This window comes from Fusarium venenatum (genome assembly GCF_020744135.1).
Source record: "Fusarium venenatum strain MPI-CAGE-CH-0201 chromosome Unknown EDB82scaffold_1, whole genome shotgun sequence".
Taxonomy (NCBI): domain Eukaryota; kingdom Fungi; phylum Ascomycota; class Sordariomycetes; order Hypocreales; family Nectriaceae; genus Fusarium; species Fusarium venenatum.
This window is the reverse complement of record NW_027072129.1, coordinates 819,412-845,175: the sequence shown is the minus strand read 5'-3', so window position 1 is coordinate 845,175 and position 25,764 is coordinate 819,412. Positions and strand designations below refer to the sequence as shown.

At 48.7% G+C, this 25,764-nt stretch overlaps 6 protein-coding genes across 6 annotated transcripts; 2 read left to right on the top strand and 4 right to left on the bottom strand.

Annotated features, from left to right (window-relative positions):
- Positions 1–1,689: 1,689 nt before the first annotated feature.
- EDB82DRAFT_3056 (OPT oligopeptide transporter protein-domain-containing protein) lies at positions 1,690–4,881 on the top strand. The gene is made up of 3 exons (XM_025732275.2): positions 1,690–1,970; positions 2,061–4,367; positions 4,415–4,881. The coding sequence occupies exons 1-3, from the start codon at positions 1,857–1,859 to the stop codon at positions 4,616–4,618; spliced, it is 2,625 nt and encodes an 874-aa protein (XP_025591216.2). The 5' UTR covers positions 1,690–1,856; the 3' UTR covers positions 4,619–4,881.
- A 137-nt stretch (positions 4,882–5,018) lies between these two features.
- Positions 5,019–12,717, bottom strand: EDB82DRAFT_439251 (uncharacterized protein). Its single transcript, XM_025732276.2, has 2 exons — positions 10,066–12,717; positions 5,019–10,018 (listed from the first exon to the last, which is right to left on the bottom strand). The coding sequence occupies exons 1-2, from the start codon at positions 12,643–12,645 to the stop codon at positions 5,144–5,146; spliced, it is 7,455 nt and encodes a 2,484-aa protein (XP_025591217.1). The 5' UTR covers positions 12,646–12,717; the 3' UTR covers positions 5,019–5,143.
- Positions 12,718–14,069: 1,352 nt separating this feature from the next.
- EDB82DRAFT_519072 (SIT4 phosphatase-associated protein-domain-containing protein) lies at positions 14,070–18,297 on the bottom strand (the record flags this gene model as incomplete). The annotated part of the gene is made up of 4 exons (XM_025732279.2): positions 14,070–14,714; positions 15,198–16,085; positions 16,130–17,575; positions 17,629–18,297. 4 exons carry the CDS (start codon positions 18,295–18,297, stop codon positions 14,070–14,072), a joined length of 3,648 nt encoding a protein of 1,215 aa, XP_025591219.2.
- A 1,315-nt stretch (positions 18,298–19,612) lies between these two features.
- EDB82DRAFT_570206 (peptidase S8/S53 domain-containing protein) lies at positions 19,613–21,328 on the bottom strand (the record flags this gene model as incomplete). The annotated part of the gene is made up of 4 exons (XM_025732280.2): positions 19,613–19,763; positions 20,071–20,608; positions 20,660–21,004; positions 21,053–21,328. 4 exons carry the CDS (start codon positions 21,326–21,328, stop codon positions 19,729–19,731), a joined length of 1,194 nt encoding a protein of 397 aa, XP_025591220.2. The 3' UTR covers positions 19,613–19,728.
- A 651-nt stretch (positions 21,329–21,979) lies between these two features.
- On the bottom strand, positions 21,980–24,579 carry EDB82DRAFT_2970 (GC-rich sequence DNA-binding factor-like protein-domain-containing protein). Its single transcript, XM_025732281.2, has one exon. It carries the CDS (start codon positions 24,496–24,498, stop codon positions 22,126–22,128), a length of 2,373 nt encoding a protein of 790 aa, XP_025591221.1. The 5' UTR covers positions 24,499–24,579; the 3' UTR covers positions 21,980–22,125.
- Positions 24,580–24,735: 156 nt separating this feature from the next.
- EDB82DRAFT_482385 (40S ribosomal uS8 domain-containing protein) lies at positions 24,736–25,666 on the top strand. Its single transcript, XM_025732282.2, has 3 exons — positions 24,736–24,961; positions 25,015–25,207; positions 25,266–25,666. The coding sequence occupies exons 1-3, from the start codon at positions 24,844–24,846 to the stop codon at positions 25,402–25,404; spliced, it is 450 nt and encodes a 149-aa protein (XP_025591222.2). The 5' UTR covers positions 24,736–24,843; the 3' UTR covers positions 25,405–25,666.
- The last annotated feature ends 98 nt before the right edge of the window (positions 25,667–25,764 follow it).

Sequence of the window (25,764 nt, the reverse complement as noted above, 5' to 3'; positions counted from 1 at the left end):
GCCAAGACGTCAATTCATGGCAGATGGTTCTTGGTGTCATCCATAGTCACGCAGGGTAGCATATAGTCGATAGTCAATACTACCTCACGAATACGCAACTCAACACGAAGCAGTAACAACATTGCTACGAGTAATAAATAAAGCCTGACAGTGGATTCAATTGTTTACATCTACTGCATGTCGTGTCGTGTTGTGCCGATAACCGCATTATTGCATCTTGACTCTGAAGTGGTTGACGATCAAAACAGAGATCAATTCGTGGGATATTCCGGTTCAGCCAATGATAATCGCAGAACATGTTTCGTCAAGGTTACAAGTGCACTGTAGATTTGGAGAGAGTCCGGGTAATCGGCCTTGACCTTTGACGTGGGCAGAGAAGAAGAGAGAGAGGACAACGCCGAGACGAGACAGGCCGGTAGCCGTGCCGTCACTTCCGAGAAGCGGTACGTACCGGGACATGGAGTCAGTCAGACAACACTGACAGGGCTGAAGAAGGGGGATATCTGGGGTATTTATATGATTATCATATGAATGAGTACGGTGAACATGCTGAATTATTGTTTGACAGATTGCCATCAAGTAATAATAATTGCTTGATCAAATCTAGAAGCTGGGGATATTAATGGAACTAGGCTAGTGGTGGTGGTGCGTGGCTGTTGAATTCAGTTCTGTCCTGTCCCACAATGCCAAGACATGGAGAAGGGGACCAAAGGCCAAGGAATGTACATGTACTCTAGTAGTGACTGATTCCTGTCGCCTTATTCGTAGTTGATGCCAAGTGTGAGGACAACAAGGAACTCTTTCGACAAGATATGCTAGTGTATTGAGTACTCTTAAGCATTTTATGGTAGGCATTGTTTATTGTTAAATTAACCTATTCAGTTGCTACAGGTACTCAATCGCTGTAGGTACTCACCGTACTCACTGTAAACTGTAAATAAACTGTAAACAAGTCCCGCGGCAACAAACCTGCCGTCTTTGCCGTTGGGTTGCTTGCTTTTGGGCTACCGGCTCCCTAGTTCCGAGCCCGAGCCTTTTTTTGGGGGCATTCAGGTTCCTTCGTAAGGGAAGCCCCCCCAGTTTGAGTTTGACCAATAGAGATCCCCAAATAGTATCCATAATAAAATCTTGACCTACCAAAGATCACAAAAGGGCCCGCCACTCACTGTGAGTGAATACAGTACAGGTACAGGCGATACAGAGGCACCTTCCATTGCATTATCCGTCATTTCTCTCCTTCCTTTTTGTTCTCATCTCGTATCGTCTCGACTCAACTCCAAATCGGACTCCGATTCTCATCCTCTCTTCTTCTCCTCAAATATTGTCCCTGCTTCTCCTTTGCGACACGATAGCTTGAGACATTACCAATCCCATCTCCGACGGCTGCGCCACGCACGCGTACCTACAGCACAGTACATTGGTCTACTCTACAGTGCTCTCTCTCTGTACAACCCATTCTGTCTAGACTCCTCGCCTCGCCTAGATTCGATTTGTCCTGACCACTCACGCACCCACTGGTAACCAGAACTGTACTCAACCACCGGCCTCCTCCGTCGTTGCGCTTCTCGTACTCTCTACCTTGGATCCTGTTTTCCCTCGCGCCATTGTCACTCTCTTGTTCCTGTCAACCAACACAATCGACCATCACGAATACTTTGGCCCCATTTCGGCTTCATTGACGCGATTCGAATTACTTTATCAAACTCTGTCGCTTGACCACCACCGACACCTCATTAATTACTTCAGCGCAATCGATTCGACACGCAGAAAGAGCGACCACAGGCCGAGGGAAATTGTCACGGGTAGTGAAACTGGAGGAATAGAACGCCCTATCGCCTGAAAGAGGCCCCTTGGCCATGGCCGACAACGAGAAGAGGCCCTCCTCTTCCGAGGCTCAAGAGATCCCTCTTGAGCCGCTCCCCCCGACTCAACTTCCCATCGCCGGCGATTCGGCTTCCGAGTATGACGAGGTGAGTTGCACTGCTTTGCGCTACTTTGCATCATTCATAAACACCCACGCCTTTACCACGCATCAATCAGACTAACGCATAGGCCGACAGTCCTTCTCCTATGATCAGGATGACATGCGCGATTACCACACCACCGAGCAGGACCTTCACGTTACAGAAGACGACTTGCTCGAGGCTCGCGAGCTTGCTTCAAAGTACACACTCGAAGATGTGCGCCACATAATGGCTCGTGTCTACCGCATCCACGAAAAGGATCCCAACTTCCCGCTCACCGTCATCCAAAAGATCAAGTCCTTCCTCGAAAACGATGAACTATTCACCAACCCCGAGAAACACGAGAATTTGGTACAGGAGATGAAGCTCGAGGCCGCCCTCATCACCAACAACAGCCCCTACGCCGAAGTTCGTGCCGTCGTCGAGAACAAGGATGACACGTCGATTCCTTCTTCAACAATCCGAAGTTGGGCTATTGGCCTCATCTTCTCCATGCTCCTGGCTTTCACCAACCAGCTCTTCGATATCCGACAGCCTGCCATTCGAATCATGGCCAACGTCGCTCAGCTGCTCTCATATCCGATTGGCAAAGGTTGCGAAAGGTGGCTACCTGACTATGGCATCACTCTCTTTGGAGTGCGCCATTCTCTCAACCCAGGTCCCTTTTCCAAAAAGGAGCATATGCTTATTACCATCATGGCCAACGTTGCGTACAACACCCCGTACACCAACTTGATCATCTGGGTTCAGTACCTCCCACAGTACTTTAACCAACCATATGCTTCCCACTTTGCCTACCAGATTCTGATTGCGCTGAGCACCAACTTCATCGGTTACGGAATGGCTGGTGTCTGCCGTCGATTCCTCGTTTATCCTTCGTACTGCGTCTGGCCCGCTTCCCTGGTTACTATTGCGCTCAACTCGGCTTTCCACACTGACAACAACTCTGCGGTACAAGGACCCTTTGCCAAGATCTGGCGCGTTTCTCGCATCAAGTTCTTCTACGTCATGTTTGGTGCCATGTTTGTGTGGTTCTGGTTCCCCAACTACATCTGGACCTCTCTCTCCAACTTTAGCTGGATGTCCTGGATTGACCCCTACAACCGTGATCTCAACACCATTACTGGGTTTAACAACGGTCTTGGCATTAACCCATTCCCTACCTGGGATTGGAACGTTCTTCTGTGGGACTCTGCCGATCCTCTCATGGTTCCATTCTTCAGTACTTTTAACCGATTCGTTGGCGCTTTCATTTCTATGTGGGTGGTCCTTGGTCTCTGGTACTCCAACATTTACAACACTGGATACCTTCCCATCAACAGCAACCGTGTCTATGACCGCTGGGGTCAGCTGTACAACGTCACTCGAGCCATCAACGATCGCGGCCTGTTTGACTCGGACAAGTATGAGGACTATTCGCCCCCCTTCCTTGGTGCTGGCAACGTTGTCATCTACATCTTTTTCTTTGGCATCTACACATCGACTCTTACTTACGCCCTTCTGTTCCATCGCCGCGAAATCGTCACTGGTTTCAAGGGTCTGTTTAACAGCATGAGGAAGAAGTCGAAGCGTGCCGAGGAGGTTCACGATCTTGACGTTCACACTCGCCTGATGAAGGCTTACCGTGAAGTTCCCGAGTGGTGGTACATGGTTTGCCTTCTCTGTGCTATGGCATTCGGTGTTTCTGGTATCGCTGGCTGGGATACGCACACTTCTCCTGGCGTCATCTTTTACGGTCTTGCCCTTTGCTTGGTCTTTGTCATTCCTGTCGGAATCATCAAGGCCATGACTGGTATCGAGGTCACTTTGACTGTCCTTGCCGAGTTCATTGGAGGATCCTTCGTTGAGGGTAATGCGTTGGCCATGAACTACTTCAAGTCGTTCGGCTATGTTACTTGTGCTCACGCTGTCATGTTCTCCAACGATCTGAAGCTTGCTCACTACGTCAAGATCCCACCGCGACACACCTTCTTTGCTCAGATCATTGCCACCTTTATCAGCACCTTTGTTTGCGTTGGTGTTCTCAACTTCCAAATGACACAAATCCCTGGTGTTTGTACCGAGGATGCTCGATGGAAGATGACATGCCCCAGTGTCAACACTTTCTTCACTGCCTCTGTCCTCTGGGGTACTGTCGGTCCCAGCAAGATCTTTGGCAAGGACGGACTTTACACTGAGGTCTTGATTGGTTTCCCACTGGGTGTGGTCGTTGTGCTTGCTGTCTGGGCGATCAACAACAGGTTTCCTCACTGGACCTGGACCCGACAGATTCACCCCGTGGCTATCATGTACGGAGGTATTGTTTGGGCTCCTTACAACATGTCATATGTCTGGCCTTCAGTGCCTATTGCATACTTTTCCTGGATTTATCTCAAGTCGCGCTACCTCGGCTTGTGGTCTAAAGTAAGTTGTCCCTGTCACTTTTATTGGGATCTACTAACATTCTACAGTACAACTTTGTGCTCTCAGCAGCTTGGTCTTGCGGCATTGCCATTGCAGGCATCATCATCTTCTTCTCCCTCCAGCTCGAAGGTACCGAATTCAAGTGGTGGGGCAACACCGTTGGTTATGTAGGATGTGAAGATGACGCTTGTCCTCTTCAACCTCTGGAGGGCAGCGACTACTTTGGTCCTCGAGTTGGAGAGTTCCACTAGCCAGCCCCTGGCTTCATGATGAGATGATTTTGGCGCAATTTAAAATGGCAAAATGTTTTGAGCGTGCGTTGTTTGTATTGGGAGCTGACTTGGAAATGGAGACTTTTTTATATATACCCCGATTGCATTGACATAGAAGATTGTCGTATTGACAGATATTGTATAAAACTTGTTATATTGTCAAGGGTAGAGTTGGTATTAGAGCGGTGATGTTAAATTTGAAGGTTATTTGTTTGTGATTTATGGCGTGGCATCTGCTTTGAAGATATGAGATTGAGACTCGAGTGGGTAGCAGAAGTTGACCTTTAGGCTACAAAAGTAAATAGCCTAAGCATAGTCCAAGGAGCATAAAGTGGTCTACTAACTTAGTCTCTTATGGCCCTCAAGCATAATTGGAGTTGATTGATTGGGTATCTTTCCTTCATTGGTATCTATCCATACTATTTATCTGATAATTAAGAAATAAGTGACATGAGTATCATAATCCATCATTAAAAAAAATAAAAAAATAAGAAAAAATGCACATCATCTTCGTGCCAAAGGTGACGTTTTTCTTGGTAGCTCAAATTTACTTCCCCACGTCGACATTCTTGACGGAGGCGTACAGCTGACTTCATCAATAACCATCCTTGACGAACCACCGCTACTTCTCCGATCACTCATACTTCGAATTGGGTTTAGATAAACTGGTCCAGCATCTAGCTCAACCAAATGATGGTTTATGCTCACAGGTGTATCTGATGATCCTATCTCAGGAATCACAATTGTCGGGATGGGAGATAGGGGTGTTTCTTCCATGATTGTAGAGGGTGTTTCATCAGAAATTTCTGATGGGGCGCGTTTGGGCTTTATCCAACTTGTTCGTAGACTCAGCATGCTGTTTCTGTTCTTGAAACTGCGGAGACTGGCGCGTAGAGATCGGTCTGGAGCGGGTTTGGTCTTTAGGTGGAGGAGTGAAGATAGGCTTTCGTGTTTGGGTGGGAGTGCGCCTGCTATGAGATCTAGCTGGGCGTTCATGCTTGGATGAGCGATGATATCCTCTGTGGTGAGATTTAGAGAGAGTGTGTTGTTGAGCTCAGAAGCGAGAGTGTGAGCAGGGAGGACTGTTTGTGAGATGCTGTAGAATGGGGTGCTGGGGAGTTTATTCTTTGGGATGGAAGGTGATGGGTTTATTACTTTCGTCCATACACTGACAATAGATTCTTGCAGTTTCTCTCGTTGCGCGCTGTTGAGATGGGATTCAACGGGAGGGGATGACCTCGCAGGGAAGGGAATCTTGCGCTCTGAACGGGCGATTTCTTCAGAGGAGTGTACCATCGGTTGATGGATCATGTCAGGATGTGTAAGCGTTTCCCAAGCTGCCACAAGAAGACTCAGACATGATTGCGCGAAAGAGTGAGGGAGTCGTTCTTCAGAGTATTTGATCTCGAGGGTTACACAATCATTCGCTTCAACTGTTGACCTGACGAAAAGATCTGGAAAGTCTTTTGTCCAGGATTCTATCATGCGATACGTAAATGTCGCGCCGTGGACATTCATCGTTGAAGAACCATCTAGTAAACCAGGAACGTAGTTCTGTACGATTGTACTAAATCTCGTGCAGGAGCGCCAGGGCGTGCATTTACTAACGAGTTCCTGGATCCCAAAGGTTTCATAGCGTGCGTGAGATTGGCGCTGGAGTTGGATACAGTTCATCAAGTCGAGAGGTGTACTATGACTTGTCGGGAATTGTACACGAACAGGAAGAATATTGGACATGGGACCGATGATATCGGGACTGGGAGATTGACATTGGATTGCTTCGCCAAAGAGAACGTCGTGGGTGCTGGAGATAGTAGATAGGACAATAGCCCATGCTGCTTTGAGAGCTGCGTCGGGTGTCATTCCGTAGGGAGCGAGATGGCCTAGAGAAGTTGTTTGTTTGAGGGTTCTGATTTCGGATACTGATGCTGGAGGGGTGGGACGGGTTGACGCGATGATCTTTGTCATTTTTGCATTGTCGAGTTGGCAGTTCCAGTATTCGAGGCCTTGTTGGTAAGATACCCTCGAAGCGCGCGTGTAATCCAGATATGAAGACCGAGGAATATCCTGCGTTGAATCGCCGTCGTATAGAGATGCTAGATCGTGGATGAGAAGATGGGCAGATACATCGTCGGTTTGTGTCTTGCTTAGACGAATTACCAAAGAGCCTTGTGAATCACTGTTCAAAAAGGTGAATTTTGTAACAGGGACTGTAGGATCGAATGATAAGTTCTGGTTCTCTTTGATGATGTTTTGGGTTGCGTCGTCGAGAGAGCCAGGGGGACACGAGATTGTCATGAAAGGAGGCGTGGAGGAAGCGCAGTGGACTTGATACAGTCGATGTTCGTGTGTGACAAATGCCACGTTGAGGATAGCATGCATCTTCGCAAGAGATCTACACGCTGTTTCGAGACGAGATGGATCAACAGGACCATTAAAGCGAAGCGCAAGACAGACTATATCCGCGCGTGTCCTAAACATACCCAACTCAAGACCTTGTACTTGCTGCGAAGATGCTTCAGCAAAGTCAAGAACATCTGGACTTGAGCAGTGAAGTTGAGGCACAATGACATCCTTGACAAATCTCATATCAAGTTTCTTCGCAGCAAGTGTTTTGATCTTAGTTTGTTTGCGAGTAGATGACTCTGACGAGCGACATATCTCTGTAAGACTTGCTCCGCTGAGAAGATCTGTCAAAGAGAGGTAAAGACCTGCTTTTCGACATGTAACGACTAATTGAGCAGCGAGGAATTTGTTTCCGCCAACTGAGAAGAAGCTGCTGGAACTTTTGATTGCAGAGACGGAAATGCCGATTATGCTCGCCCAGTGTTCGCGCATGGTTTCTTCGGGACCAGTCATGGGGAGAGGTTTCTGTGAGATGATAATGCGCTGGATCTCGCCTGGATTGGGAACGCGGGACATGTGTAGAACATCATGTGTTGAGAGATCAGATACCATGCGCTGTAATTTTCTCCTGTTGACTTTAAGAGAGGTAGACATGGGAAAGGACCGAACGGGGATAAAGACTGAGGGTATACAGTATCTTGGAAGACGATCCCTCGCAGAGGAACTCTCAAGGGCTGTTTCGAACATTTTCTTGGCGATGTACGTCTTTTCTTTCGTTTCAGGACTGAGATCCCGCAATGTTTCGTGTTGCTGGAATGCCTGAGGTCCAAGTTCGAGGAAGGCAGCTAGCAAAGGTCCTGAATCGCGGGTAGTTATAGAATCTACTACCACGTCGATTCCTGTACCGAGACAGCGCCGCATGATTTGTTCGACTTGAGCGACATCGACGTTTGATCCACTGACTTTGACTTCATCGCGCACGCTGGAAATGAATTGGACTGTTCCATCATCGAGATAACGTACGCGATGCCCTGTTTTTAGATACCGCGCGCGAGGTTTTTCATCTGGTGATGAACATGTCTCTGGTGCGAGGAGGGGTTTATCCAACGCGAAGTGATGAGGTGTAGCGAGAGGACTGTCAATGGCTAACTCGCCGATTGCACCAACAGGCATGAGTTTCTTGGGATTCTCAGGATTCAAAACCCAGAATCTGCCTGTGACTGGTGGTGAGATAACATTGAGATTACTCTCCTTTGTGACTTTAGTCACGGAAATGCCCAGGGGACAAATATCCGGTGCGCCATACGCGACCAAAACATCATGGTCCTCAAGCCAGGGCATGTACGTATCTGGATCAAGTCTTCTTGTGCGAAAGCATAGAGTTCTTAGACTGGGTACTGAATCAGGGTTGATCTTTCGCGCGAGAAGACTTGTCATGTATGACCAAGTCACATCCATACGTGCCATTGCACCAGCTACATCATGTGCTCTGTCATGAGGATGAGGAACACAGACACATCCACCATGAACAAGTGTACCGAGGATTTCCACAAGGGAAATATCGACGTTAAAGGCGGAGAGTTGTAGAACGCGGCTTTCGCTTGTGAGTTTGAAGGGTTGGGCTTGGGCGATAAAAGTTGATAGGAGAGAAGCATGAGTAAAAAAGATACTCCTTGATTTCTTGGGCGTGACAAAGATGCATGCTGCATGGTCGGGAGTAACGTCCTTGCCAATAGCTGACACGTATGGTGTAAGCATGGCGAAGAATGTATCGTTGATGATGACCAAGTTAATAGCCAGAGTACTCAAATCCTTCCAAGCAGTTTCTGTGGCGAGAACGACATGTGGATTAAGGTAGTCAATGGTTGATCTTGCGGTCGCAGGGTCTTGACAATCAAGCGGTGCAAAACTAGCGCCTGCTTGAAGAACGGCGAGGATAATAACAGGTGCCCAGTGATTCTTTTCCAAAACAACAGGGACAACAGTTCCGGGACCAACTCCGAGGTTGACGAGATATGTCTTTAGTCGCTGTACAAGCGTTGCGAGTTGAACATATGTAATATCGCCATCCCATGAACACACAGCCGGAGCGTTAGGTCTGGTAAGACTGTGCTGAAGAACAACATCGTGTAAACAACCAGAAACCTTTTGTGACTGCTGTACCAATTCCCAGTCTTGAACAACCAAGGAAGCATAGTCCTTATCTGTGAGAAGATCTGCTTCAACGATGGATTTATCAGGACTGGTGAGGATGTGGTATAGCGCTGCGTGAAAACTGTTCATAACACTTTGAACCTGCGTCGGAGAAAGACATGGCGATGTCAAGTCCCCACGAAGATACTCATCGACAAACATCAGCGTAAGACTAACATCACAATCCGTCTTGCGACCAGAAGTAACCAACGAAGCAGTCAATTCATCGCCCGTGTCAAGATCATCCGGAGCCTGAAAGTAAAGACAAGTATTGAAGAGTGTCTTTTCCTTCAGACCCAACACATGTTGTATTTCCGCCAAAGTGATATTATCGTGCTTCTTTGCATTCGAAAAAGTCTCATTCATAGAAATAAGACATTCTTCCAAAGACTGTGACGCAGAAAAGTCTACAACACAAGGTAGGATCGTGGCAAAACTTCCAACCAGAGATGTAATTCCACAAAGGAGATCTTCGTCGCGTGCGTTGAATTGGTAGCCGAATGTAACTTCTTGTGTACCGACGAATGCGCGCAGGACAAGGGCCCAAGCAAGTTGGAATATAGCCTCTGCAGCGATATTGTTCTGTTCGCAGAAGAATTCGATCTGAGTTCGCGAGATGTCAAAGTCATAGGGAGACGTGTGGGAGGTATTTGTTGATAAGGATGGAAAGATGCAGGGTTTGGCGTTTGAGAGACTTGTTTTCCAAACTTCGAGACTGTAGGCTGTGTCGATGGAGGAGATTTGGTGAAGATATGTGTTGTTCAGAGAAGAGTTGTCTTGAGGGTTTTGCGAGGAGAAGACGCGTGTTAGTTCTGCGATGAGAAGATGTAGACTCGGCAACTGTACAATCATTAGCATTTGCAGATAATGGTATTTATAGTACTTACGTCGCAGATTGCTTGGCTTGCGTCAAGTCTCATAACCATCTTCATAGGGTTATAACACACTGCCAAACGATGTCTCGGTTCTCCAAAAGGTGTATTCATGACTGGCAACGTAGCCACAGCATCATCCGGGTCCGTCGTTTCGATGAACAAGATACTTGGTGATATCTTTCTGAGAACAGCTTGGTCGAATAATCCCTCTCGTGAAACAGCGTCGATGAAAATACTCCTCAAAGCAGGTGTATTAGACACTATGACTTCCCACGCTTCACACAATCGATTTACATCGACGGGGAGTTGAAGGGCAGTCATCTCGTAAAAAGCATGGCAGTGATATGACCCTGTGTTTTGCGCTTGTGCGATGAGGATTTCCTGCTGAGCTGGTGTCACAGGGTATATCGTCTCGATATCCTTGACATTAACACGTCGATTTGAGCAAAGACGTCCAAGAGACTGATAACTTGTTTGAAGGAGGGGAATGTCGGAGAGTGTAAGTTGCGGTTTGTGAGTCCTCAATCTTGTAACAGCGTCGTGAACATGATACTCAAAAGTCCGAATCCAAGCCTGAATTTTATCCTGATACCTGCACGTATTGTTATACACAATATCGATTTGCGCTCCGGATGTACCCAACGCCGCAGAGATTTCGAATAAAGCGATCCGTCCAATATTAGGTCCTGCGGTGCTTTTGAGACCTGCTATTTGGCCTTTAGCTGCGACTGGTTCAAACAAACCATTCTGACGCTGGAGTTGTTTTGCAGTGTTGACCAACTTGAAGACGATTTCGAGGGGGATGTTCGTTGCTGCGCTTTGACTTGTTGCGAATTCAGATGTAAAGAATGGAACACCAAATCTTGGTATAGCCCTGCGTGTGTCCTTGAGTAAAGTAATGACTTGAATCAAATCCGTTTCTGAATCGATGGATACGCCGATTGGACATAGTGAAGCGAACCATCCAACGGTTTCTAAAATGTTAAACTCGCTCTCTGCGCCATCTCTTCCATTCTCTCGCTTCCACAACGTCGGTAGATTTCTCTCTGGGAATACTTGACAGAAGGATAGTAACAGCGCAGCCAAGAAGATGTCGGAAACATCTGTTCTTAAAACTTGAGCAGACGATTGTTCCAAAGAGTACGCTTGCTCGGGAGATAGATTGAATGACACTCGTGATGAGTTTCCAAAAGTGTTGAGTTCTTGTGTGAGAGCCCAGTACTCCAAATTGGCGGAATACACTTCAAAAGGAAGCGTTGGCTCGAATAACCTTTGTGCCATCTGTCGACCCTGACATTTTGTCCAGTACTTAAACGATGCCGATCCTTCGGACAAAAGGGTTCCTTTTTGGAGCAGCTCGTCCAAATCGCTCAGCACAATCTTCCACGATACATCGTCCAGAGCTAATTCGTGTGCTGCAAGGTACAGAATTTGTCTCTCCTGGTTATGGACGTACATTGCCGCAAAAGCAGGTCCTTCGGTAGGATGAATGCTCGCTTCCATATCGTCAATCAAGTCGCGTATCTCATCCTCAGGGGTATCAACATGATGCGTAAGTAGATACGAACTCGGCGCCGCAGGCAAAATACACTGCTCCCATTTTCCCTCAGTTTGCCGAAATCTGACTCTGAGCATGGAATGTCTTGCCACGACTGCATCAACAGCAGCGTCAACATCAACCGGTTCCGCACCGCCTTGAACATTGAGAATAGCACTCCTCGTCCACGTCCCCTCAATTGTGTCGCCATTACCCTGCAAATAAAGTTGTTGCATAGGCGAAAGAGAAAACCCTTCCAATTCATGGATATCCATAGGCGACAAGTTACTCCTCCTTCTCGTGATGACACGACTGCGACGTGCGGGAATCTGAAGCTTCATGACCTCCTTGTAAGTAAGCGAATCCATATTCTGCACCCATGTTTGCAGCGCCCTTTTGTTTTGGGAGTGATCAATTGGGATCCAGATTTTGGGGTCGTGTTCCATACGCAAGAGAGAAATCTGCGACTTTGCGAGATGGAACTCGTTTGCTGATAGAGTGTTGTTTTCTGATGAAAACCCAGAGACAGAGTCGATCCTAATAAGAGCTACTGATTGACCGTCAAATGGGCCTGCTCTGGGGGTAAGGACCATGTAGCAGCAGGCTAGGCGGTCGCTGACGGTGGGAAATGACAGCCGTAAGCTCGACAAATTAGACTCCACAGCCCCTGCAGCCCTACCGCCGCTTGTTGTTTCTTCTGTTTCTCCCTGCGTGTTGCTGTTGTCGGACAACTCATCACTCGAAAAAGTACCTCCCGAGTCGTCGCTGCATGAGGAAATACTCAACCCGCGCGGCGTAATGCGCGTCTGTAGCTCGGCTAGAGTAGGACAAGTCAGGATGTCTTTGCCGCTAACATCCAAACCCTTGCTTCGACAAGCGAGACAGACTTGTTGTGCGGTGTCTTGATCGCCGCCTAATTCGGCGAAGGAATCGAATAGAAGGATATCGTCGAGGGGAATGGAAAGGGTTGATGCGATTGCTTGGATGAGATGGTCTTGAGGTTGAGCAGACTCGAGATTTGTCATGACCTGAAGGTTTGGACGTTGGGACGACATGTTGGAGATTGATACTGTCGATGGTTATTGATGCATACTGTACAATTAATTGTTCATAAAATTAATCAATACATGATAACCAAAGTCCCATTCTCCCAAAACGAAAGAGCACCATGATTCTTATAAACCAACCCATAATTTAATGACATCTCTCTGCATCCATGTATCTCCTCTCTCCCAATCCTTCATCCATCGTTAACCTTGAATCCTGAATCCGGACACAGCCCATCTCTAGCCCCCAAGATCCTCTTAACCAATAGCAGCAAACATTCGTACAGGGTACCCCAGAGAATGCCCAGACTGTGACGAGGAACGAGGTACCGGTGACCAGACTCGAGAGCGAATAGAGAGGTCAGTTGGGGTCATCCTTCAATGGGGATGACGTGCCATTTGGGGGAATATGCGTGTCTTGACATATTCTTGTTTTTGTTTCATCTTGGCTGTGAATCATGATTTCGCAATAATCACTATCGTAGATTCAGTTCAGATGTGGCTTGGGATTGATGTCTAATTAATTCATGGGATATCAAACCTGAAACAAATAAATATAGCAGCACCTCGAGGCTTATCCCAACTCACAGCCACATCCATAACCATAATTAGTTGTCTTAATCCAGACCCTAGTCAATCCCAGCGCTTCAAAGTCTTGGCCAACTGCAAACATCATCACCGTAGTAATCTGCCTCGCAAACATCACCTCGCACGCAAAAGGTAATAGACAGCCCCAGAAGCGGCAGTGCACGACAAAGTTAGACAAACTGCAATTATCCGAAATTACATCAACCCAAAACTTTGTCTATACCCCTGGACTAAACTAGCAAACTCCTTGCCTAAGACCCAACCAAACTGACTCAAAAAGAAGAAGAAAAGAGATCCACCAAGTAAACAATCACTCTTTGATCAAAACATGACCAAGAGTAGACCGAGTTCAACATTACTATTACTACAGAAGTATCTCAGCTCCAGCAATGGCCACTCCCTCATCCGGGACCACGGGACGCTCCCCTTCGGCTACAAGCGAAATAAGGCTATAAGCGAGATTAGCTAGGCGGTATCCATTCTCTTGTTTAGTGCTCACTCTTGAGCTCAAGTCTGAAAGCTTGGTCTTACGGAGCGAGTCAGGAATGAACTCCTATTGAAGATACAAGTAAAACCACTACAGACGTAGTTACAGAACATCGCTTTAATCTACCCTTTACTCGAATACTTGACCTAGGTAGTTATTACTAGCAGTTATGTTGGCTATCATGGGTAGCTTCATTCAACACAAAGGGGGCGGCACAAACACAATCGATCGTCTTACATGCATTTCTACCTACAACAAACCATGATTCTGATTCCATTCCAATTCCTATATATCGTACACCCTTGATTATCGCCCCTCGTCTCATAGCAAACTCTATCGAAAAGCCCACTGGTATTCGCTAAACAACAACCTCATCATCATCAGGATCCTCAATACTCGTTCTTCTCTTCGCCTCCGTGACTTCCACCGCCTTTGTGTCATCACCCGCCGAACTTCCATCTTCCTCAACCGTCGACTTATTCCCTTCCTTTTCCTTTTCAGCCTTTGACAGACCAAAAGGCCACAAACCACTAAGTCCGCGAGTAGAAGCTTCTTTGGCGGGATTCACAGGCTGAGGCCGTAGAACGGATTGATCACCTGCGTCGTCTTCGGGCATTGCGAAATCTCCAAACTCATCATCGTCGTCGTCGTCGCGTTCATCATCTGATTCATTCCCGTCTGGTTTACCTCCTCTGTCTCTAACCACGTCTCTCCACCAAGCACCGCGGCCATCATCTTGAGGTTGGTCATCATCGTCAAAGTCCTCTTCCGTGTCTGCGAAAGGATCTGTGGGGTTATCGTCATCTTCATCATCATCATCATCGTGGTTGCTAGATGATTGTGCTTGGTTGTTCTTTTGATGCATCGCCAACCGAGCCGCTAGTTGAAGTCTTGCCCGAGAAGGGGGAATGTTCAGCGGAGGAGGGGGTGGAGGTGGTGGGGGAATCGATGGAGGATCCAAAGAACCTCCAGAGTTGTTCAGAGGGTCCGTGTAAGCTCGGAACTAGAAATGTCTCGTCAGTACGAGGTGCCCATGAGTGATCAGTTGACACTAAGAGATGTGATGTGATGAGATGAGGATAGGCGTCCGTGGAAAACTCTGGCATCGAAAACATGATCCCCCATTCCATTTCGTTCCTTCGTATGCGGCATGCACTCCTAACTCTTTGTCTCCGTTGCCAAACACAATTCTATACAAATCCCAAAATTGGGCCATGTTCTAGACCCTTACATGATAATCCTGCTTTGCCCATCCATCCACCCAATCTATCCCACAACGCCTGGTATAAATGCCTCAAAACCTTGCCAACAATTGCCTCGTGATCTCCTCAACATCAAGTTCCTCGAATGTTTCAAGGTCGTCAAGTTGTGGGATCACTCGACCTTGCCTGTTTCGCGTCTCACGTCTTGAGCGGGGGCGACCAAGACTTCCCCAGTAGGCTGCATTGTCCTAAATGCTGTCTGCTGGCTTCGAGACATCTTCAACCTGTTCCGCGTGCTGTTGCTCTTCATCCTCAGCCGATCCCCGAACCGATCCTCCAGATCCATCCAGATCCATAGGGGAACCTCTTGTAACATCCTGTAGATCCTCGAAATCGGGTGAATCGGCTCGGTAAGGCTCTGGGGAACGCATGATCACATCCTCGAGAGTTTCCGTCATGCCAGGGTATCCAGGGATTCCTCGTTCCTCCCCATCTTCAGCAGAAGCACCACTCACCTCAGAATTGACGTCTTCCTCGTCTCCGTCTCCATCTTCGTCCTCCTCGTCACTGCTACTGCCGAAGCCAGACATTAGTGTTCCGGCGCTGATGGTGAAGGGACCGATGCCGTTTCCGCTGTCCTGGTTGAGCTCTATGCCACCGTTCAAGCCAGCCTCAGCCAGGGCACTGGAGCCGCTGTTTCCGGAACCTCCGCTCAATCCAGAAAGGCCGACGCCTCCAAGTCCACTGCCTCCGCCCATGGCTCGATTGCCCATGGCAACCTCTGGTCGTACACCTCCGAGAATGGCGTTATCTCGCTCGCGAGTTTCGGCGAGTGATCCCTCAACGTAGCTGATCCATTCCTGGCTCATAACCCGGTCAAGGACCGTCTCCGAGAGGAGCTCCGGGGGGTGACGTTCGGTAAACTTAACAACCTCCTCGGCAATCAGGGTAAGGTGACCCATGTAACCCATACGAGTCTTGGTCTTGGCCTGGGACTCATCGCTGACCTTTTGGCCGTTGATGATGGCGCTTGTGATGTCGGCAGCTTCGAACAGCGAAACAGCCAGTGTGGGGTTGTGGCTGCGGTCCATGGGGCCGTTAAATACTTGTTGAACAATGTCGTAGACGACGTTGTGCAAAAAGTTGTTCCATGGGTAGCCAAAGAAGAAGTTCTGCAAGGTTAGAATACATTCCACAAGTGGCGCAAATGACTTACAAGAATCGTGGGTACAACACGGTACTCTACGAACTGATGTTTGAGGAAGTCTCCCACAACAGGCTCTTCCTTCTGAACAGCAGGCTGCTCTTCTGTGGGTTTAGAGTCCTTGGTATCGTCCTCCTTGACCTCAGATGTTGAAGCCTCTTCAGCTTTGGGGGCGTCAAACGATGGCTTCTCGGGGGTCTGAGGTGGGTGATCGGCTCCTGATTCAGGCGCAGGCGGAGCAGAGAAGAGAGGCGCTGGTGTGTCCTCGGGTTGAGGAGAAAAGCTGCGAGGCTGTTCTTCACCCTTGGCAGAGGCATCGCTGGACTCAGTCTTAGCCTCGGGCTCAGAGAGAGCAGGAGTCAAGACGGCCGACGAGTCAGAGGTGTCCTCCTTAGGAGCATCTTCTTGCTTCACATCGCTTGGCTTTTGCTCTTCGACCTTTTTGTTGCTGGCCTCCTTGGGTTCAGTCTTCTCTTCCGAAGCCTTTGCTGGGTCCGTGGATGTAGACTCAGCAGACTTGACCTTTGTGGGTGACAAAGGCGCAACCATCAGATCTGGCTCGTCAAACTTTGTCTCCTCTACTTTGACGAGTGTCTGGGGAGGACTGAGCGGCTCATCAACAAAGTCATCTTCATCCTTAGTGGAAATCGAAGTTGTGGAAACAACCGGGATGTCATCCTCGGCCTTGACGAACTCGTGAGAGGTATCCTCGCTCATTTCCTTGCTTGGCTCAACCTCCTCGAAACCATCATCGTCTGCGTTGGTAACCTCGAGGCGTCGCTTCTCCTCAGGTGCAGGAGTTCGCATGGTAAGGTCGTCGGCAGAGTGGTCCTCCTCCTTAATCGGGCCCAGCTTACCCTCCTTACGAAGACGTTGTCGTTCAACATCTCGCTGGGCTGTGATCTCTTCGGAACCTGGTTCGTTCAACAAGCCCATGTTACTGCAGTGCAGCAGCTCGGCCATGAGCTCGCATGTCTTAAAGCGATCAAAGCCAAGGGGCTCGAGCTTGACACCAAAAGTTGAGTCAATCTTTTCCTTCTTGGAAGGGACATCCATGATAAGGCTCATGAACTTGGGAACGTTCTCGGCAAAAAGACGAAGAAGGGTGCCCAGGTAAATGGGATCGCGACTTGAGGGCGCAGCGGTGGATTCGGTGCCCATGTCGGGATCATAGTCGGAGTTGTTCTTTCGGATGACCTCGATAATGATGCCAACACCAACAGTCAAAGGATTGCCACCGCCAAGCATGTAGCCGATCAGCTGCTCGATGCATGGTTTGGAGACAAGTTGACGGGTGAGCTCGTTGGGACCGATGCATTGTTGCTCGTTTTGGGAGGCGTTGGCCGAGATGGTGATGATGGCTTTGATGAAATCACCAGCAGCGGTTTGAACAACCCAGTTGTTCTCAGGGCCAAGGCAGGAGAGGAGGCTCGGGATGATGTCTTTGGAGTACAGCCACTAGAAAATAATGTTAGCATAGATGCATCTATTTTGGTGAGGGGTGCGCATACCTCAACCACACCCTGGCCACCATCGTTACGGTCCAGGGCAATGATCTTAAGAAGCAGATCCATGACCATGGGGCACTCGACATGCTTGAGTAAATTGGGAACAGCATCAGGAAGAGTGGTCAAAAGTTCCATCATCTCCTCGGTCTTCTTCTCAAACAAAGACTCGTTGACCTTTGTAAAGTAGCTCGCCTGGAGGGGATCGAGCGGGGCAGGGCGGGACAAGAACTTCCAAAAACCGCGAATCAATTGTCGATTGTCAGCGAGAGCCTCGTAGATTGACCAGGTATCGGAGCTGAGAATCTCGCAAGCTACAAATGCGTAGCGATTGCGCTTCTTTTCCTGCTCTTCTTCCTCATCGTTGCCCGGGTCGGTGGCGCGGGAGGATGCGCGCGGTCGCGAGAAGGAGAAGCGGTTCTTGGCCTTGGCATCTTGTTCTGCGGTGGACTCGTCGGGGGTCTCGACGGTCTCGAGCTTGGGAGCGACTACATAATCGAGTAGATTGTCGAGGACGTTATCGCTTCGCAAATATTCGATGAGTTTTGAGTTGTGCTGCTTAAGCTCCTGGATCAGATCGCTCTCGTCGAGCAGCTCCTCTAAAGTGAAATCGGGCTTGTCGAGGATTGTGTCGATAGTGGAGATGTTGGCGTAACCGCCAAACCTCCAAAACATGGTGAAGGGATGCCCTAGGCGCAGTCGCAGTCGCTATCGCAGGACTGGAGCGTTTTGGGGGAGCAAAAGGGTGAAAGAAGGATTGATGGAGGTGGAGGAGTCGAGATGGATCATGTAATCAATCAAATCCGGTCAGGTCAAGTCGAATCGGTCGAGTCAGCGGGTCGGGCGTTAGCAGTACTTTCCTTTACTGCAGCGCTTCACCAAACGTCGAGTAGACCTCAGCTCAGCACAGTCAAGATGACGAATGAAAGAAAATAGAGGTACATTCGATGAATAAATGAATGGTCAGTCAGACTGTGGCATTCCCGGAATGTCTGCAGTCACTGCCTTGATTGTGGGAAAGCAACAGGTACGAATGTTGTGACGTCGCAATCATTCACTACCAAAAACAGGGCAAAATATAGGTAGTATAGGTAGTGATCTAGAGAGCAAAAACACTGTCATTCCTCAGTCTGGAAAAAGGAAAATTCGAACAGTGATACAGTCAAAGGTAATGTCAGAAAGGTTGTCACGATGAGAAGTCAAGTCAAAGCATGGAGGAGGCGATCGAAAGCGAAAGCACGGGCGTCACAGCGAGCAGAGGGCCTGGGCGTCAACACTTTAGCGAGCGGCAGCGGCAGAGAGCGCCAACGAAAAAACAGAGCAGCCCGCACCTCACAAAAAAAGCAAAAAGCTCGAACGGTACGCACGCGACACCAAGGTTCGTTGGGCGTCAATTCGCCCCTTTGGACCTTGTTTTCACTGCACTTTAATGGCGGCTACAGCGCTTTAAGTTGAGGCTCTAATGTTGATGCTTTTTTATCTCAATCTGAGACATGAAGTTATTTTAATCAAATCAACAATAATGGCTTTGCCCTTTTTCTCTGTTACAGCGAGTGTTTCTGTGCCTGGCTGACAGTACTGTGCATATCACCATGCATGTGCTAGGCAACTGTGGAGAGAATAAAAGGGGTGAACCATACTGCCTCACGTGGAGGAGGTTGTTTACCTGTACATCAAAAGGCGAGCGAGTAATCTGGTGACGGTTGCACAATCCATCCAAAATGCTACTATCAAGAAACCAATCGATCGAGTCTTGAACGTTGACACCATAGATCCCCTAGAACCGGCTATCTCGTCACGGACCTCCTCTTTTCCTTTTTCATCATTTCCACCCCTGTATTGCCACGTTGTCTGTGCTCACCAATCACTGAGTGGACACTCACCAGCAAGCACGCATAGCACACATGGCACGCATGGCTTTAGCATCATGGTTATCTGAGTCGTTTATCATGAACCCTTGATTTTAATTCTCATAAAATCACTGGGCTCAGGGTAGAAAGAATTTATATGTACCAAGGTGTCAAAGCCCATAATAAATAGTGCGATCTGGGTTCTGTAGGTTGACTCTTGCTTCACTCCGCCAAACAGTTTACCCTACACCTTCACTTAATTATAGAACTCGGCTGTCCCGACGCCACACCCTGTCAGCATCAATAACACACTCAAAACGCACATGCTTATGCTCCAAGGAATCGAAGGTGTACTCAAGAAGTAGATCAATTTCGAAACGAGTGTATCTAAGAAATAGCGAGTGTCCAGTCCCCACAATCCTCATCCATCTCAAAATCATCTCCTCAATCAAACACCTTTCAATTGACAACCGAAACGTCAGCCTCCCAGGTCCCGGGATACAAAAATAAAAGGCCCAAGAAGCCTGCTCTAAATAGCGTAAGCTGACTGACTAATCTCGTCCTTTAGACTCTCTAAATGTTGCCCTCGTAGGAACACCTCCATTGTAAGCCAACAAATTCGGGCTTCCAGTGCCGGCATTAGCAACCACATTCTTCGTCGCTAACTGCTGAATCCTATCCTGCACACTCTTAACAGTCTTTAAATTCTCCTTTGCCCTGAGGTAAAGCGACAGACCCGCGACATGAGGACATGCCATGCTCGTGCCGCTGATTGTGTTGGTCGCAGTATCACTACTAATCCAAGTGCTTTTGATATCAACGCCAGGCGCAAAGATATCCACAAGGGGACCCCAATTAGAAAAGCTGGCTCTGTTGTTGTTTCTGTCAATAGCGCCGACCGTGGTTGCGTTCTGGGCAGATGCGGGTGATGTGGTATTCGCGTTGACGTTGTCGTTGCCTGCTGCGACAACGGTGTGGATGTTTTGACGATAGGCCATTTCTACGGCTAAGTTGAAGGCATCGGACTTGCCACCGCCGAGGGACATGGAGATAACGGATTGCTGGTTACGACCGGGCGTGTTGGTGATGTTGTTGACTGCCCAATTGTACCCATCAAGAACGATGGCAGTCGTTGACTATCATTTATCAGTAGTGCTCACAGTAAACCTGAGACCGGGTGGACTTACACTACCAGTGTGAAAGACCTTGACCGCGATAAGATTCGCTCTCTTGGCTACACCGTATACTTTACCGGCGATAGTACCAGCGCAGTGTGTTCCATGTCCGTTGGCATCGACGAAAGGAACACCAGGATAAGCATTGTAACCAGTCGAGGCTCGACCTTGAAAGTCTTGATGACCAATGTTGATACCGGTATCAACAAGATAAGCATACATGCCATTTCCAGCAGATGCATCATAGAGATACTCGCTTGACCCGGTAGTCCGGTGCGAGATGGAAGCAAGGCCCCATTCTGCATTGCGTTGAACGGTAGTGAGCGTGACTTTCTTGACCGGTTCAACGGCGAGGACCTAAAACGCTATGAGTACTTCTCAATGAGTTAAAAGGGTAGCACCTACATCCTCGCTTTGGTTGATCTTCCTGATGGTATTCTTATCAAACTCGCCGCAGTACCCCTTAAAGGTTGAGTTCCAAACCTTGTCAACGCCGTCTTCGCCACGACGAATTAAGCTTGCGGTATGGATATCGTCAACCCATTCAATGTGCTGCTCTATCTCAGTCTCGTTGACCTTTGGCTTTAGAGTAATGATATAGTTATCCTCGACAACCTCGCCAATTGTAAACTGGGCGAGGGCCGAGGGGAGCAGAGCTAGGAGGATCTTGAAGGAGAGCATCTTGAAAAGAGAGTGCAGTGTGATGAAGATTCTGATGAGTGGAAATCTTTAAGAAACCTTCCCTTCTTATAGGACATATCTCGGTCCTCGCCTCTGGGTAAGTTGAAAGGGGCGTCGCAGCCAGACTCGACTCTCTCCAATCCTTATGTCTTGGCTCATCCTCAAAGCTCATTACTCGTCACATAATAGAATTTGTGCACCACTCTGCAACTAAATGTCTTTGATTCAACTTACACATTAATCTCCAGCCTATACATCAGATTCTGTCTAGCATTTGAGACCCAACCCTCTCAACCGTCGTACCAACTTCACCAACCAGGGGTATCTAGTCTGGTGATGGGGGCATCTGTGGCAATTGAGACAGTCACGCTTATGAACTCGTACAGGGTTTTTGGCTTGGGATGTATGATGATGAGAGGGAACTTCTTTTTCGCTTCCACATAGGACTGGAGGAGAAGGACTGAAAGAGGCTGTATAGGGGCATGTTACTGGACATAAGATCATTGTACGGAGGTGTGTGCCGTATGCCACACCAGTCCTTATCAGTTGGCCTGAGATCAGACAGGAATCTGTATGGCCATCATTGCTGCCCCGGATGTACCGACAAAGATCTCCGACATCATTTCACGGAGCTACCGAAGCTGAGGAAATCCAGGGGCGAGACAAATTAAGGACGTGAGACGTCCGTCCGGATTACCGATTGTGTGATTCATGTCGAGAACCCCTATTCAAATCTACGCTTTTCCACGCTCTCCTTGTAAGACACTCTATCTATACATCCTCCAATCCAAATAGTATTACGCCCCTGCAACGGCTTTCGCCATAACTCTCATCCCCTTGTCAAACTCTGCTTTAACGGAGCTCACCTCTGCGAGCTCCTTCAAAACACCCCCTCGCCACCACCCGTACCATTCCGCAACCTCACCCAAGTCAACCTCGTCACGAGACAACCACTCCACGAGTATCTTGTGCCACGTGGGAAACAGGTGTTGTAAGAGCACCTCGGCGACAACCCTCCGGCCGAGGATGTACCTCCAATCCAGTACACCCATGAGGACTGGAAGGGTAGGCTCTTGATCCGAGGGCTCGACATTGAAGTTTCGGCTGAGATATTTGCCCATTGAGGGGAGGACGTGGGACATGACAAGAGGACGCCATTGATCGCCCAAGACACCCTTCCAGTCCTTGAGCCCCGGTAGTTCGCCCTTTTTGAACTCCCACACATCGATGAGTTGTCTGAACTTTCGTCTAACGTCCGCCACGAGACCAGTACCCCTGGGGTCGAGGTGATATGATGGTAGGTATTGAAGCCAGGGAAATAGCCAGATATGCGGTAGGCGATGGTTTTGGCGTCTGCTCTTGGGGTTCCAGTCTGAAACCGCTGTCTCTAACTTTCGGACAATGTTGTCGATAAATTGTGCGCGAACAAAGACTGGCAAAAGATCGTGCCAACCCTCCATGACACTCAGCATTGGTGTTGGATCCATGACATCCCATGAGCGGACCGCGGTAAGGGCTTTGGGGAGCCAGTTCTTATACATCATGCTTTCGTAGGGGGTTGTTGACTTGTGATGGCGACGGTAGATGTCGTCTGTATCTACCGACAAAGAATCCCACTTACCGACAGTCTTGCCGTTGGAAGTTGCTGGCATGAGAAGTGGTAGTAGTTCTTTGAGTCCCGAAGCGAAACGGGTAGGCTCTTGAAGAAGATCCCATTCTGCTTCCCGAAGGAATGGATGGATAGCTGCGACAGCAATGTCGGCAATCTCTGATGTTGTGGCCTTGAGTTCAAGAGCTTTGTGTAGACATGCAATAAGCTGGTCCCAGTCGGCTGTCGCAAGCTCGCCACTAACCAATTCGGAAAAGACCTGTAACCTTTCAAAGTCTGATCGTAAATCGTCCGTCTCTTGCTCCTTCTCCTTCAATTCCAGATCGATCCAGGTTTTTCTTTCCTGCAAGCTCTTCCATTCGTCGGAGAAAGCCAACAAATCCGCTTGCGCTCTCTTTACGAGTTTTCTCGCCTCGATGACTTCCGTCGACTCTGGTGTAGCGGTTCCTGTTGTGGGTGTCATGATACCACTTGTCGAGGTGAGCATCTTGCTACCCGGCCCTGTCATGTCCAGAATAGGAGCAAAGGCATCTGGAATATGAAGACCTGGCGCAGTGGCCTTGAGCTCCTCTGCTGTAAGGTATTTCGGCTTTTGTCGTCGTGGTGTACTCGCAGCGCTGTCGAATGCACCTCCCAAGGACTTCTTCTTTGCCCTTTTGCGCTTCTTTTTCTCTTCCTCGTCTGAATCAACCACCACTTCTCCTCGTAACTCAGCCTGTCGCTTCTCTTCCTTTCTCTCCTGTTCGGACTTTTCTTTCACTGCACCCAAACCAATACCCTGCGGTCGCAAGTTTGCTTCGATGATGACGTTTCGACCCTGTCCTTCTTTACCCAAACCTTTGCCCTCCTCGTAACCCATCTTGGCCATCATCCGAGCACCGAAAGATTTGGGGTTTGTTTTGCCCTTTGCGCTGAATGCACTAGGCTGTGGTTTGTTGCGTGGTGTTGGAGAACCATTATCGCGTGTGTTCTTGAGGACTGGGTCGTTCGCTGATGAGGGAACAAAGCCCATACCGAGAGGGTTCTTTCCATCGAATCGAGTTCGGAAGGCTGGGCGGGATGGTGCTTCGGCGCTTGCGCTTCGACTTGAGTTTTGGGTATCATTTTGAGCGAAACCGCGGGCAACACCTGCGAAGCCAAGTCCGATTCCACGGGTATTTCCTTCGTCCTCGTCCTCGTCCTCCTCATCCTCGTCTTGATCCATGGCACTTCCTAGCATTGGGGGATTGTCGTCGGACTCTTCATCGTCGTCTTCCTTCTCGCTGCCTGCGCCTGTAGAAACAAAGTTCATGCCTTTGTTCCTCAATGTTGTTCTCTTCCATTTCCTGGCTGGGCCGTCGTCCTCGCTATCAGAGCCAAAGATGCCTAGCGCTGCCTTTTCCTTGTTATTACGACCCGTGCGACGTCTCTTGCGAGGGTTAAAGTCACCGAAATCGTTGTCGGCGTCGAGGCCTGGTGCAAGATGTTCATCTTCGGATTCGGAGGCTGATGAAGAATATTCGGCTGCAGCGGCTTTCGTTAGACGCGAGGGATTGAACGAGGATCCTGTTGAGCCGTTCATGATCGCTGTGTAGTTTGTGGTGTTGCGAGCAATGATGGGTTTCGTGTGCGCGAGCGCACTTGGCTAAAGATTACAGAAAGATCTCGACGCGATAGGCGGAAGCTAAACATGACGATGCTGGCTGGACTTGGCAATCTTATCTTCACGTGCCCCCACCATATTGTCACGTGCATGGTCATAGCGTCGTATCAGTGAATGAAGCTATCACCACGCCGTGTTGGTCTGAGTAAAAAGAGGGACGGTTACAACTATTTCCTCAAAATACAATTTTTCTATCTCGCACTTTATTTCGGAAAGGTAGGCTATCGACTTCGTGAGGGACTCTGTGAGCATGGACTTATTTGTATGATGGCCTTCCCATCTTCCGCAGGTACCTTCAGGCTCGATTTTATCGTCGCTGAAGAACCTGCCGGGCACGACAACAATTTCGAAGTCAACGTGAACTTTACAACAAACCGCCATCGTGAGTGCTCCGAAATGGTACGTAACGTGGCATATTTAACGAGTTGGAAACAGATGGTCCGAACCAGTGTTCTGAGCGATGCGTTGACAACCATCAACAATGCGGAGAAGGCAGGCAAGCGCCAGGTCCCTCCTCTAAGGTTGTCATCAAGTTCCTTGGGCTTATGCAGGCGCAAGGATTTATCGGGGAGATAGAAGAGGTCGACGATCGCCGGTCTGGCAAGATCGTTGTTCAGCTCAACGGCCGGTTCGTCCCACCATTCTCATCAGTCCTGCGAATCATCAATTGCTAATAATGTCTCTAGTCTGAACAAGTGTGGCGTCATCAGCCCTCACTTCAACGTCCGCCTCGGCGAGATCGAGAAGTGGGTGGTTCCACTCCTGCCTGCCCCGTCAGTTCGGGCACATTGTCCTCACCACCTCTTCCGGCATCATGGTTCATGAGACAGCTCGCCGCAAGCATGTCTCAGGCAAGATTCTCGGTTTCTTCTACTAGATCCTGCGTGATAGCAGGGCTGGTCTCTGGGTATCGGAATGTGTCTGACGTGTGTCTACGGTTTACTGTCGTCTTGCGTCAACGTTCTTTGTAACCCCCTAGGCTGGGTACCGATATTCACATTTGAGATGGGATAAGTTGGAACGATCACAGCGCCAGGCGTCAGGCTATTTACATAGAAATACGCAATAAACAAACAGTCAACGGCGATCAAGAATCTGCATTCTCTTTTTTCCATGACCTGTGATATGAACTGTGTTGAGCACAACACACTGGATGGCCTGTCATCCATATCATGATGGGAAGGT